The 14,384-nt window shown below is 40.9% G+C and overlaps 1 protein-coding gene across 1 annotated transcript in view; it reads left to right on the top strand.

The window, feature by feature from the left end:
- The window catches only part of Ccdc141 (coiled-coil domain containing 141), a 178,464-nt gene that overhangs the window by 127,025 nt on the left and 37,055 nt on the right, over positions 1-14,384 (top strand). Inside the window, exons 11-14 of the mRNA XM_052182771.1 lie at positions 798-939; positions 3,012-3,131; positions 6,305-6,496; positions 11,377-11,556. Coding sequence (XP_052038731.1) covers positions 798-939; positions 3,012-3,131; positions 6,305-6,496; positions 11,377-11,556 — 634 coding nt within the window. The remainder of the gene's footprint in view (positions 1-797; positions 940-3,011; positions 3,132-6,304; positions 6,497-11,376; positions 11,557-14,384) is intronic.

Here is a 14,384-nt window from a genome sequence, read left to right as displayed (position 1 = left end):
ATGGATGGGGGAAAATTAAAGACTTGGATTTCTATAGATAGTAGACAAGGTGCTGTGTTCGGTCTGCCCACGCTATCCTTATACTTCTTGCATTGTGAAGTTTTGGGATGGTTAGGAAGCCTGTGACCCTTTCTGTGGATGGGAGCAGTTGGAGTCCAACTCGAAGCTGGTTTCAAAGTTCCGTCTTTTTATGAGCCCCCATGTCACCTTCATCTCATGAGGTCAACACAGGTTCTAAGAATGATAATGTGAAGATGAAATATGGACAAGCATATTTGATACCTAATTGCTAGTGATAACTAGGTATTTACTACTGAATATAGCCTTGAGCATTCATAACCACTGAGAACAAAATATATAAATATTTTACCCTATTGGGTTAGCAAATGCTTTGTTAATTGGCTGCTTCACATTCCTATTCAAAGAGCATCCCGAAATGAATAAAGCTTTTAAATGATACCCCCAGGAAAACTTGGTAAACATACTGTGCCTTCTACCATAAGATTCTCGAAGTATCTTAGAGAAATATTAAAAGGTAGACCTTTAGAAAAGATTAGACCTGCTGCAGAAGCCATAATTTATCCTTCCCTCAGGACTGACAGACTTAATACAAAGGAACATACTCTGGCTTTGCTGCCTGCTGTTGTATGATAGCTTCCATTATCCGAAAGCAGTAGCTTGTAGCTTGTACCAACTCAGACTGCCCTTGAAAGGAGAGATCTGTTTTCAGATCTTGCCTCTTGTGAGGTCTTCTAAGTCAAGGTCAAGTGAACTAACCACTGGCTTGTTCCCTTCAGCTCTCGGGTGACAGGAATCCAGGAGATGATGGGATGCATTCAGAAGCGAGTGGATTGTCTCACCGACCAGTGTACTGCCCACGAGGAATTTGCCTTTAAGAAACAGCAATTAGCAATGTCAGTGGACGACTACCTAAGGAAGGTAGTTTCTTTTCTTTTCTTTTTTCTTTTTTAAAGATTTAGTTATTTATTATTACATGTAAGTACACTGTAGGTATCTTCCGATACACCAGAAGAGGGCATTGGATCTCATTACAGATGATTGTGAGCCACCATGTGGTGACTGGGATTTGAACTCAGAACTTCTGCAAGAGCAGTCGGTGCTCTTGACCACTGAGCCATCTCATCAGCCTGGAAGGTAGTTTCATAAAAGAATATACACACCTTTTATTTGGTGTTCATGGAAGGTGTGCCAACTGAGCACCGTGGAAGGGTGGGGTGTGTCTCCTTAGACTTCCTCTATATTACATAGTAGGTCTTACAATGGGATGAGCAGTTGTAATTCACTGCTGTCCAGCCAACCACCTCTGCTCCAGGTTGCCAGTGATAAATGTCTAATGTTGTCTGCCTTTCCAGAATGTATATATACAAGGTTATATATTCTCCATATTTCTGTTAGCCACATCAGACATTCACTGAAGGGGGGGGCGCTGGTTTGTATGCCTCTGAACAAAGTCACACGCTAGCTGTCATCATAATGGCACAATTGAACAGAAGGACTTCAGATAGTCAAATAGTTATCAACAATTTTGGGGTTTGTTTTTTCTGGGAAAATTCTGTTGTCATCATCATATTGATTGAACAAAACCAGCGCAAGAGACACAGTCATCCACATAAAAGCATTCAGGGGAAAATCCTCTCTGCAGAGAGATCAGCAGCTTTCTATGGAAACATTTGTTTTTGTTTTTGTTTTTATTTTTTTATGATTTGAACTTTGTTCAAAATAAAAAGAATTAGAAGCAGTCAAATAAAGACACATTCAGGGAAAGGTCTAGAAGGGTCTCGAGCACAGAGCCTCCCTGTCCTGCCATCATAGGACAAGAGTGCATCAGCCTCAGAAATTGATTTTTGATCTATTACTAATACCGATGTGTTATCTTTTACACTATTTATTTTAATTATTAATTAATTACTAATGTTTTAACTATGACCTCTTGAACCTAGTGTTTTAGAGGTAATTCATCATTAAGATAATCATTATACAGGGAAAGGCTGGCTGTTGTCTATGGAAACATTTTACTTCCAGTCCACTGAAGAAGACACAGTGATAGTGAACCATCCTGTAGACATAGGGTCTCAAATGTTCCGCCATCTTTTTATTCGGTGCAGCCTACTTATATACTCCAACATATAGGAGCAGAGTTAACAGACTTCGTAGGACCTGGCATTAAGTAACATCCCTGTTAGGTTGCCTCCCCTCTGTTATTGACCCAGTAGCTTGCAACTGTGAGCTCTGTCTCATTGTCTGGGTCCAGAGAGATTTGGGAAAAGGAGCAGCTGTCGTGTTGTTTTCCCTACCAGAGTCAAGCTAATTTGTGATTGTGAAGAACAAAACAGGAATTTAAGCAATGGTTGCTTCTTACCTTATTGCCAACTTAGCTGTGGAGGGTGTGCTTTCTATAGAAAGCAAGGGATGAAGGAAATAACTAGAGTGGAATGAAGCCCTTCCAGGGTCACCTTGGTCACTGGTTCTTGGGAACCAAAGATCAAATCACAGTTCCCTTGATTCATCAGCGAAATGATTCAAGTAGGTCCCTGCTTCCAGTAGCGTCCGGACAGGGCGTTTCCCAGAGCCCCTCATCCTTTCGTACAACTGCCCATAGAATAGTCTAACACCTCGATTTGGAATGCTTGCTTAGGTGTACCAGTGAATTGGTCTCATTCAACATACAGATGAATTCACCTCTGCTAATATTTTAGCAAATGTATTATCATCCTCTGTAGGCAATATAGAAAAGCTCTTCAAGGGCAGGCAGGAATGATAGCTTGCAGTCATTGCTGTTAGTGAAAGAATGTATTCAGAATTTACCAGTATGGCATATGAAGATCAGCATTATCAAAATATAAAATTCTTCAATATGTAAGTCTATTTTATACAAAAATGATATACATTTTAAATGCAATGGTGATGTATGGAACAATATTTCCTTATATGTACACTCCTTTACATAAGTATATATTATTAAGATTACAATATATCCTTTATTCCCCAAGGTGGAAATGTCAATCCAGGAAATCAGGCCGCTTCTTGCTATCACATTGGATGTTGGTTCCAGCCTTTCGGAATCAGAGAGGATTTTGAATAAATATCTGGAATTGGATATGCGAGCCAAGGTAAATGAAAGTTATTTCTAAGACCATAATGTTGTAAATAATTCTTTAAAAACAATTTCCAAAGATACAGAGCTTAATCCCAGCTCCCTTAAGAGCTGCAATTATAAGTTAATACAGATAATGACATGAAAATCACATATACTGTTATATGTGTCTAAGTTATGTGTATTTTTGTGTTCATTTATTAGCATATTTATTGCAACTGTAGTTTTAGATATTTAGCTACCTGTGTTCTCTGCCTGAGAACAGAATCAGGTGTTAGCCACACTTTCGAGGGACCAGACTAGGCAGGAAAGCACTCGTCTAAGATTGTTTGCGACTTTTTACAAGAATTTCACAATGAAGTCACACTGAATTTCCAGAAACATGTGTCACTATAATCTTTCATGAGGCAAATCTAAACTTGCTTCGCCCTCCATATTCAGACACTGAGTGCCCTCCTGTAACTGTGGCCCTGCTTTGGATTTAGTGACTCCTGCTGAGGCCGTGCTTCTCACCTTTACTAATGCTGTGACCCTTTAACACAGTTCCTCATGTTGTGGTGACCCCCAACTATAAAACTGTAGTTTTGCTGTTATGAATCCAAATGTAAATGATATGCAAGGTATCTGTGAGGTGACCCCCAAAGGGGTTGCTCCCCGCAAGTTGAGAACTTTGGCACTAGAGGTTCCCAATCTGCACTGTCTGACTTCCTTCCCCATAGAATTTAAAGTGAGAGCCTCCCTCACCCACCCCCCACTCACCTGCATCAGCAAGAAAAGCCTTGTTTCTCCTGGTTTCCACAGAAGACCCTCACTCAAAATAGCCCCCTCACTGCAGACAGACACACTGCAGTTTTTCTTTCCTTCTCCTTGGAATAAGATTTAGAAAAATCTTCATTTTAAATGCTTAAGTCTTGACTGAAGGCATTCTCCTTTTAAATTTTAGAAGCATGAGAGAGAACTCAGGGGGAGAAATCCCATGCCCCTCTTTTATTCTGCAGTGTGTTGTCACAGAGCAGTGAAGTCAGCGGGGTTCATGAAAAGCATATTAAACACAACCAGGAAAGGTGTCCCTCGTGCTGCAAATGAGAGTGCAGACATTTTAATTCTGCTCGATCCATCCCTTGTTCTCAGGAAGTTTTACAGGGATTTCTTAGTCATGAATCACTTAGTGATGAGGATGTCTTCTGAGAGAAGTGCTGCTACATGATTTGGCTGTTGTTGTGTGAACACCACAGTGTGCACTTGCACAGACATAGGCAGTCACTAGACATCGTTCCTTGACGCCATAGAAAAATGTAAACACCACGTATGAAGCTGCTGCCAGCACGAGCCAGTCTGCTCTCTTACAGTATGTGTAGAAGAACACTCCAACAATAAAGGCAATATATGGCAAATATATGAACGAGTAACATAGCTAATTAGGAAGCATGTAATTATATATGCTGCACTTTTATATAGCCGGCAATAATAATTTTGTTTACACACCATTGGAATAGACATGCAGGTAATGTATTAAAAGGGATCAGAAAGACCAGCTCTCCCTAAGGACAATTAACTAGGAGTTAAGCACTGCTAAGTACTATTAAGAATGCTAATGCTATGACAGGTCTTTATTGTAAGCACCTTTTAATGTTTACTTTCCCTACAAATAAGCTAAGCTACTGGGGACCTGGCCAGTTTGCACTTTTGATTGACAGCTGTCAGACTCTTCTTTGTGTCCCATTACCTTGAATGGTGCTGTTAGCTTAAATCCTTCTGACTGGCTACTGGCTAAAGTGTCATAGTGGGATCTTGGCTTTGAGCTCTTCATGGACACCTTAAAGAAATTAGACTTGGGTACAAGGAGAACAACAACCAAGACTGTGGCTGAGGCCACAGGCTTCTGCCTCTGGAGACCTTGCTCTAGACCAGGGGTCTCAACCTGTGGGTCGCAACCCCATTAGCAAATATCCTGCCATATCACATCACATTACAATTTGTAACAGTAGCAAAATTACAGTTATGAAGTAGCAACAAGAATAATTTTATGGTCAGGGGTCACCACAACTTTAGAAACTGTATTAAAAGGTCATGGCATTAGGAAGGTTATGAACTACTGCTCTAGACACAACTGCTTCAGCCTGTACCATCACCAATAAACCTCACGTGAGCCTTGCCCTCCTAATAGCCCTGCCCAGAGCTCCCCCAAGGACTCCTTACTCACCCCACTTCCCAGTGACTGTGAGTCTGGTAATAGCTGTTCTCACCCAGGTCTGGGAGGAAGAGGAGGACTCAGCCTCAACCCAAAGCTTGTGAGGCTATACCTAAAGGAGGCTTGTGAGTAGCACTTATATAAAGCTTGTGATTGGTAGAACAGGAAATCCCACATATCCAGGCTGTCCCTGAGAGAGAATCAAAATGTAAGCACCAGCATGCCGTGTCCCTTCTCGGCCTGTACAAGCAGGTTCTTCATTGCTATTGGGAGTCTGAGGAGTTCCTCTCCTTCGGGATATCCCTCTGCATTGCAATAAACAGTAGGACTCAAGAAGTTCCTCTCCTGAATGATAATCTTAGTTTACTTGTGGTCTGTATCGTGGGTAGAGCAGGCTGAACTGAATTGTATAATGGTCAGCTAAGACCCCTGGGGCTTCCAACACTGGCGACAGAGGCAACAGCAGCGGCAAAGAGGTAGCCAAGTTTCAGAGGGTGCTCGGGAGCTGAGAGCCTGATGTTTGGAGCTAAGGCCTGCACAGCAAAACCAATGGCAGAATACTAGGGTAGCTAAGTAAAGTCTGAGAAGTCAAGGGGCAGGGGAGCTCCAAAAGCTGGCTTGCTAGAAGTGTTCACGCGTTCTACCATGGATGGAGGAGCCCAGAATCCCAGCACAGCACATCTCAGGAGCTGTAAACTGCTTACTGGGTGTGGATTCTCTACGTCTCCAGAACATTATGCCCGTACTTTCAGCGCCAGGACAAAAGATCTTCAGCTTCGGACAGAGCCAAGGAAGGGCTGGAGATGGTTTTCACTTTCAAGTGCCTTTTCCCCTTCCTTTTTGGAATTCTGAAAGTTATACCTTTCTTTGATTGAGGAAATTCTCAGTACAAGTTCAATTAATATCTGTAATAGATGGATGAGCCGAAGGGTAATGGAATGTGAATGCTCACGATTCCCCTGTCAGCTCCTGACCCGCCTTGTGCTTTGCTTTCATAGGAGGCAGCACATGCATTAGAAGCAGCTGCAAAAATCATGACAGAGAAAAATGAACTTGAACTCAATGAAGTGGCATTGCTTCCTCTTAAAGTGAAATGGCTAGAAGAAGAATTAAACACGCTTGGTCGGAGCATCAGCTACAGGTCACAGGTCCTGCAGACTTACATGGCATTTCGAAAGTCATCCGAGGAGGTATGGTGTAGTGTTGACCTGCTTCAGCACGATGGCCTCTGTCCGTCCTTCTGCTTTCTATGGTATAGAAATTCCACCCAAGTGGAGAGTTCTTGTCTCTGCCAGTGCCTGTACACTTACATACCCTTTACAATTCAAAACCTCAGAGTAAGTAATTTTACCTAGAAAAATATAAATAGATATATGTAAATAATTTATTATAACATGTTATACATCCTTATACCTACCTTAAATAAAGAAAAATTATGAAAATATTCATCATTTAGACCACAGATCCCTTTGAATACTAAGAGTAAAAGAGTAATGGGGATCTTTTGTTTAAAATATTATTATTATTATTACTATTTCTATTATTATTATTGTTATGAACTATGTGTGTGAGTATGTGGTGGATGTGAGTGAGGTACTCACAGAAGCAGGAGGAGGCTTTCAGTACTCGGAGGTTCTGGGGTTACAGGAGATTGTGAGTTTCCTGGTGTGGTGTGGGTAATGGACACCAGACTCAGATCCTCTGTAAGAGAAGTATGTGCTTTTGACTGCTAAGCTGTCTCTCTAGCACCAAAGTATGGTACATTTAAAATGAATAGAACAGGAAGACAGGGGATTGACTCATTCTTGAATCTATCCTGTTTGATGTCCAGATGCCTTGAATGTTGCTCCAGGCTTCTCCTGAAGCTTCATTTTGAGATGCTTAGTGTAATCTCTACTATTCCCTTGAGTGCATGGAGACTGCACCCCTGAGAGGAAAGCTTCTTAAGGGGTATCAGTCATAAGAAAGTCTGAACTGGCTCCAGAAAACCCTGTATGAATGCAGATAACTCATCTGTGAAGGGTTGCAGGCATCATGTTGGTGGGAGCAAGGTCCTCTCTTGAGTGCAGCTAGCTAAAGTTAGAGAACATGCTTGGCTTCCGGTTTCCCACCTCTGCCTTCCTAATACCCCCATCCTCTCTTCTTACCAGCAACAGCGCACCTAACGGAACACCATCCTAACCTAGTGTGAAGATGTTAGAGTAGATGCAAAGCAATGCTTGGTCTTCATATCATTATGCCCTAAATGGTACCTACCTAGTGTCTTGTTAAGCATCTCCTTCCATGTCCCACACTGGCATTTGGATCCAAGATCACCTGGAGAAATGGAGCTTTATAAATAACACTCCCTAAAACACATGTCCTTCAGTTTTCTCACTTTCATTTGATCTCCTTGCCTACCTGATAGAACTTTCCAACCCAATCTTGACTCCATTCCCATCCGCCACCCCCTGTACCCTTGGCCTTCCCTTTTTCTAACTCAACTCTTGGTCACCCATTCCCATTATACCCTCTGAACCAACTCCCTGCCCTCTACCCCAGATGAACCCTGTCAGCTTCCAAAACTTGGTCAGTCCAGCACTATCTACTCAGCTTCTTTGTCAAAGCTTCCAGACACAGAAGCTGACATCAGGGATGATTAGCGTGGTTACTAACGTATGGGTCTGCACTTCTGCTGGGCCCTGTTGGCTTCTATTGATTGGTGGTCATAAGCATCTTATTCCAGTTTCTATTCTCAAATCTCAGCTGACATCTGTGGACTTCAGATACTGTAGGAGACAACAAGACCATTGAGGCTCTCTGTCTGGACATCCTTCTACTTCCCAGCTTACTAATGTATATTCACTTGTCTCCCCAAAGGTCCCCTAAAGTGATAGAGTCCTACTGAGCCATGATCAGTGATGGTCTCTCCCTGTGTGGTCTGTTTTCTTTGAAATGTTGCTCTCTGCTACTTTATCATTTTCCTGCCCTTCATTATAAACCCTTGGATTAGAAAGATGATGTTCCTCTACCTGCTCATCCTCCATAGACTTCCTCCCACTGCAATCCAGTTCCCTCCCCTGCCGGCCCTGCCATGTGTCACCTCTTCTTGGCATAAAACATCTTTTATAAGATACCTATCATCTTATAAAAAGTCAACTGGTGTGTTTTCATCCCTCATCCTGCTCGAGGTAACCCAGCTGCCTATTCTCCTTTGGTGTTTATGAAAACTATCGAGGTATGCTTTATTAACATAAAACTTACTGTGTTTCAGTGTGGTGATGCTTACTGTATTTATTGAATTATACAACCATTAAAACATGCCAGTTTGAGTACTGTCCCAACTTTAAAAAATGATTTATTAATTTTTATTTTTATGTGCATTTGTGTTTTGCCTGCATGTATGCCTGTGTGAGGATGTCACATCACTTAGAGCTGAATTATGGACAGTTGTGAGCTGCCATGTAGGTGCTGGGAATTGAACTTGAGTCCTCTGGAGAAGTAGCTAGTAATCTTAATTGAGTCATTTTTCTGGTCACCCAACTTTCTATTAAGAGCCTTAATAGTCATTATTGAGTCTTCTCAAATCTGTTTCTCAATGAGTACTTATTTTGTGTCCTAGGCCATTTTTCCTGATTTCATCGTGTTCCTATGATCCTGTGTCTTAGTTACCTAATATTATCCATTTACAGTTGATGGAGCCTGAGGCTTGGAGAAGTTTGACATGCATTGTCGCATTATCGGGCAGCTTCTGTCCCCCTTGCCTTTCCTGTTTCAAAGGCCACAGTCCTTGAATCTACTGAGACAACCGCAGAGATTTCTCCATACCTTTCTCCCAATTTGCTCAGGTGTTTACCAGTCCAAGTCCTCACCACTTGCTCACTATTGGCTACATCCAACTAATGAGACTGTGTCCTGATTTTGTTGGCTAGAGTAGAAATCAAGGTGAAACACCCCACCCAGCCTTATCCTACTACAATGATCTTTCTGGATCCCTCCTTGCCCGGCTGCTGAAGAATCTGAATTTCATTCACACCTACAGCGTGAGGTTTCCCTGATGCCAGTGACTCCACACTTTGCTTTTGCACCAGCTCCTTCCATCCAAGACCTCTGTTCACTCTCACCCTAGCAAAGGACAGACCAAATGTCACCTGCTGGAAAGTTTTTCTGTACTTACTCTGTGTAAAGTTGTTGTTATCCCTTCTTTGTCTCTATGACATTGTTTGCTTGTGTACACACAGACATGTCTTATTGGCCTTTTCCTCACAGAACTAACTTTGGTATCTAAGGAAGTAAACAATTCTTAGTAAGGGATCTTAGAGTCTTCCATAGAAAGGGCATCCTATTATGTGATTCACTAAAGATAAATAGAAGAAGAAAATTAAGGAAAAGATGGTGTGAGCTTAGGAAACAGGCATCAACAGAATAGCATATGGGAATCAGCATAGAGCCTCTGGCCCTGGGAGTTAGTGCAGGCTGGCTTTAGTTCATTTCAACTAAGAATGATCTTGAAACCTTCAAAGTACGGTGACTATTGCCTGAAATCTTATACTGTGTTTCCATGGCTTTTGTAACTTACGAGTTCCAAGAGTCCTGTCTTATTAGTCATTAAATATTATTCCAAATGCATACAAATTAGTTCCAAATGCTTTCTGCTAACTCTCTATCACCCCATTACTTGTTAATCTATAGTTACACATTTGATTGTATATTAACTCTGCTCAGGAGAGTAATTTAAAATAATTGAGTACTGCTAATATTAGTTAACAAATGCTTAAATATAGTTCTAGGGCGGCAAAGTAGTGTGTCTTAATAAGATTAGCTAGTGAAGGTTTTTAATATTAATGCTTACCCAGAAAATTTGTCATTATTTGTACCCTTTTATTATGGTTCACCATGATTAAAAATAAATCGTACAGTAGAAAGCTCAGCCACAAAATGGGCATATACTTCATCCAGTCCCCACCCAGGCACAGAGGGCAAGCAGAGACTATGAGCCAGAGGTCAGAGAAGACTGCAGGAGAACAGTTCCTCTAGACGTAACAGAAGCATTCTACTGGTGAATTCACAAGAGCTGGAGTTAGGTGCACAATGAATGTCCTTGCATGGAAAGTGGAGGAGGGCACTAACCACAGAGCTATTGATGGTTGGTGGCTACTGGGGTGGGGGAGAGCCAGCTTTATTCTTATTTATTATTATATCATATCTGTATATGAGTGTTTTACTTGCATGTATGCCTGTGTACCTCATGTATGCCTAGTGTTTGTAGAGGTCAGAAAAGGGAATCAGTTCCCCTAGAACTGGAGTTACAGATGGTTGTGAGCCATCACATGAGTATGGGAATTGAACCTGAGTTCTCTGGAAAAGCAGGCATTGTTCTTAGCCACTGAGCCATATCTACAGCCCCGAGAGAGTTTGCTTTAAGGGGCTAACCTCTGGTAGGTTGACTGTGCGCCAGGGGATGGTCCCACACCTGTGAGTATATATGGGCAGCACAAATTGGACTCAGTAGGTTATAGTTATAAAACAAAGAAGAGAATAAGAAGTTGGGAGGGAATCAGGAGGTGGGGGTGGATCTGGGAAAATTAGACAAGTAGGTGGTGACTATGATCAAAACACATTGTATTAAATTTTCAAAGAATTAATAAAATAGTTCATTAAAATAAATCATAATACTGTAAAAATTATTATTGTCTTTTGCTGAATTGCTTTTTTTCTGATTTGCATTCTCTGGTTTTTATTTGTTCCTTTTTTTTTTAATTATAAAACTCAGTTTTAAACAGAGCAGCCACCTGATCTCTGAAATAAATTATTCTCATTGTAGAATATACATAAAAATTAATCTAGGGTACAATCAATATTTCTGATTGGCAACAACCTTACCAACTCCTTGTGTTATGCTGTGGGACTCGTGTCTGTCAGCTCTCTAAGCCGATCCTCGTGGTTTTCAGAACCCTGGAAATAGTCAATAATTATTTAAAGATTGCTGAAAACTGGAGAGTCAGTTTAATTTTATACTGGCTCTAAATGGACTCTGTGTCCTCTTTATCTAAAATATTTCTTAACTCTCATCTGCCTCCTCCTGTTTTAGGTAGAGGAGCAGCTTCAGAGCTTAAAGGAATTTTATCTGACTGAAATCCCTTGGAAAGATGAAGGCGATGCTGCAATCAAGTGCCGGTCCAACTCTGCTGAGAGGAAGTGGCAGCTATTCTTAAAGAAGAGTTTTTTGACCCAGGACTTGAGTCTGGAGTTCCTGAACTTAATAAACATGGTGAGAATAACTTTAAGAAGCCAGTGCCTTTTGTAGATATTATTCCTCAAAGTCAGAAGCACATTCAGCTTGTCTGTCAGTCAGCCGGGCTGCCCGAGGGAGGCCTCAACTCCAGTCAAGCTAGACTGGTTCTGAAGCCCAACATTGATAAGCTTTATTGTCGCAGAGCCCATGTGTCATAAGAAAGCGGCATTAGCTACTCTGACTCAAGTGCTATGTGACTATTACCGTAGAATTCCCGGAAGTCTTTGTATGCCCAAGTTTTGAGTTATGTTGACAACAAAGTCCTTACAAAATTTCCAGGGACCCAAAGACAAAGATTATGATAAATTTTTGTTCTAAAGAATTTCTTCTTGGCTTAACAGATCCATATTTTTAATTACAATTTTTAATTAGCTTGCAGAGCAGTAGGTTTCCAAAGATTGATTTTATCCTCGGTGACTTTGCTTTAACGCTACCTCCAGCCCTGTGTTCTCTTCCCCTCTACCCATCCCTGCTTCAGTCTCTCACTCCAGGTGTTTCTCCCTTTGTGGTTTTTTATTGCATGTGCTCGATTATCTCTCCCTTGACAGCTCAGTCTCCCAGTCCTTGTAGAGCAAAGCTCCGCTGCATTTAGAGCTGCGTCCTAAGCCTTCGTTTCCCCGTGCTCAGTAGGCAAAGCACCCTAGGACCTTATGTCAGTCATTCATCTAGCTGAAGCTGCCTGCAGAATTCTAAAAATGTGGTTAGTTCACTTCTCCCTCAGAAACCTCGTGAATTTCCCCCAATGAAACAGCTCATTTTATTGTTGGGGGAAAAAAATGCTAGCTGTTTAAAAAAAAAAAAAAGAATGTTTTTAAAATGTTAAATAAGCCCGTCTTCATATCTCGCACTGCACCTCTGTAGCGAGGCAGGCATAAAACCATCCGTAGGTAATTTCTCGTACATATGAAATTCTTTCCAACACTGAAAGCAGTTGCTACATTTAATATGAGTCTTTCCTACAGCTACACATTTGCAAATTTATCATTTGTGATGTCGTTTAATTTCTTCCTTCAGGCTGATCTGCTTTGCCAAAATTTCTCCTTGCTAAACCTATTCATGAAACGGAATCAGAAGCCGAATTGCAGTCAAGCAGACATGTTTTTTCTTGTAGTTGAGACACGAGGGTGCTAACACTTTAAGCGGTAATCTCTCTTAATTGCTCTGTTGTTATGTGGAGATCCAGTCCCACTCATGTGACCTTTTAAATCCTAGATTCAGTTTAGTCAGGGCTCTCTGCATCAACTTCTTAGCTTTTTCATAAGATGTGGGCCTGTGTAGTTCTCGCCTTACTTCATTTGGCCTTAGACTAGGATTCATCTTGTTGACCTAATTTAGATCTATCTACTACATTAACTATTTCTCTTGGGTCTCATTCTGTAAATTTGTCAAGCCAGCCTTCTATAATTGCAATTACTTCTTTAGCTAAAATGTCTAAAAGGAAGATTGGTATCTAGTTCCTGAAGTTATACATTGATTAGCAGGTTTTTTGTTTTATTTTTTTTAAAAAAGGAACAATTGATGCTCTCACTGTGTTTTAATCTAATCACAACTGTGCCTGCGAGTGTGTGTGTCACAACTTCCAACTCTCTTATTGAGCCCTTCTTCACAGATACTCAAGTATCCGTAAGCACAGATCCAACCACACCGACCATCAGTGTGAAACTCACCCATACACTGAATGGCGCCATCTGAGAAACAGGCCAGCTTCCTTTCTCTAATAGTCTACAGCTTCTTTCTGTAGATATTTAAAGATGACTGACATTTGCCATTTTCTGGAGAGCTAGGGAATTCATCTGGAGACAGAAATCACTTGGCACAATCGGGTTGTAACACTCTTATCTCTTTGACCTTCAATCATCAATTTTTTTCTTTGTTTTGACTTGTGTTGTTTGAAGAACATTAATGATGACCCTGTGTAGAAGCAAAGCATTCAGTGAATAGTTATAAATCAGATCACACCGTCTTTCAGCATCAGAACAAATTCTTGTTAAGTAATTTATCCATGTTTGGATACCAAGTTATTTTTCATTTGAAACATTGGCTCACTCTGTCTTTTATGTTTTACACACTTGCGTGGTTTAGAGTATCTCCCTTTATTTCTAGTTTAGGCACTTATAGTTTTATATTACAAGAAAAATTAAATTATTTGAAAATTGTTTTTGTATAGTCCTTTTATTACTGAGTTTTAGAATTCCTTCCAGTTGTGGAGATGCCAGGAGGGGTTAAAGGTCAATGTGATTGAGGAGGTCTTCTTTCACATCCATTCTTTGGTTATCCACACTTCCTTGGACCATCTTAATCCAGGGTGTGTAGAGTGTGTCCTGGTTGCCTCTATCTAGGGATGCTTCTGCTGTATGGGTTTCCTCAACCTTTTGATCTGAGGTCCTGTTTATCAAGGTTGGTGAATCCTTATCAAGTGTCAGGTAGCACATATAAATAACCAGATAGTGTTATCTTCATGTGGAAAGGTTTGCAGATAGAAATGGTCCCAAACTCTAATCATGTATCTGTGTCTAAATCAGCATGTTATAAGGAAATCCCAATTCATAGAGTTCCTAAAAATAGCCCATATCTTCCCACTACTTCCTCATAGTCTTACATCTTTGCTTTGTCATTGTTGCTTTAAGTTCTTTTCCATAGTCTAGTGATAAGTTCTTTACTGATAAAAAGTTAAGTCTACACTGATAGGATGTTTTTCCTCTTCCTATACCCAGAGCATGAGTCTTGTAAAAGCATCTTGCTGAAGTGTGGGGATAGATTTAGCCGGGGGAAGGGAGATGGAAGCTGGTTCTTTGTCTTGAGTT

The sequence above is a fragment of the Apodemus sylvaticus genome, chromosome 5, assembly GCF_947179515.1.
Source record: "Apodemus sylvaticus chromosome 5, mApoSyl1.1, whole genome shotgun sequence".
Lineage (NCBI taxonomy): Eukaryota > Metazoa > Chordata > Mammalia > Rodentia > Muridae > Apodemus > Apodemus sylvaticus.
Note: the sequence above shows the minus strand (reverse complement) of the source record. Positions and strands in the feature narration are given on the sequence as shown.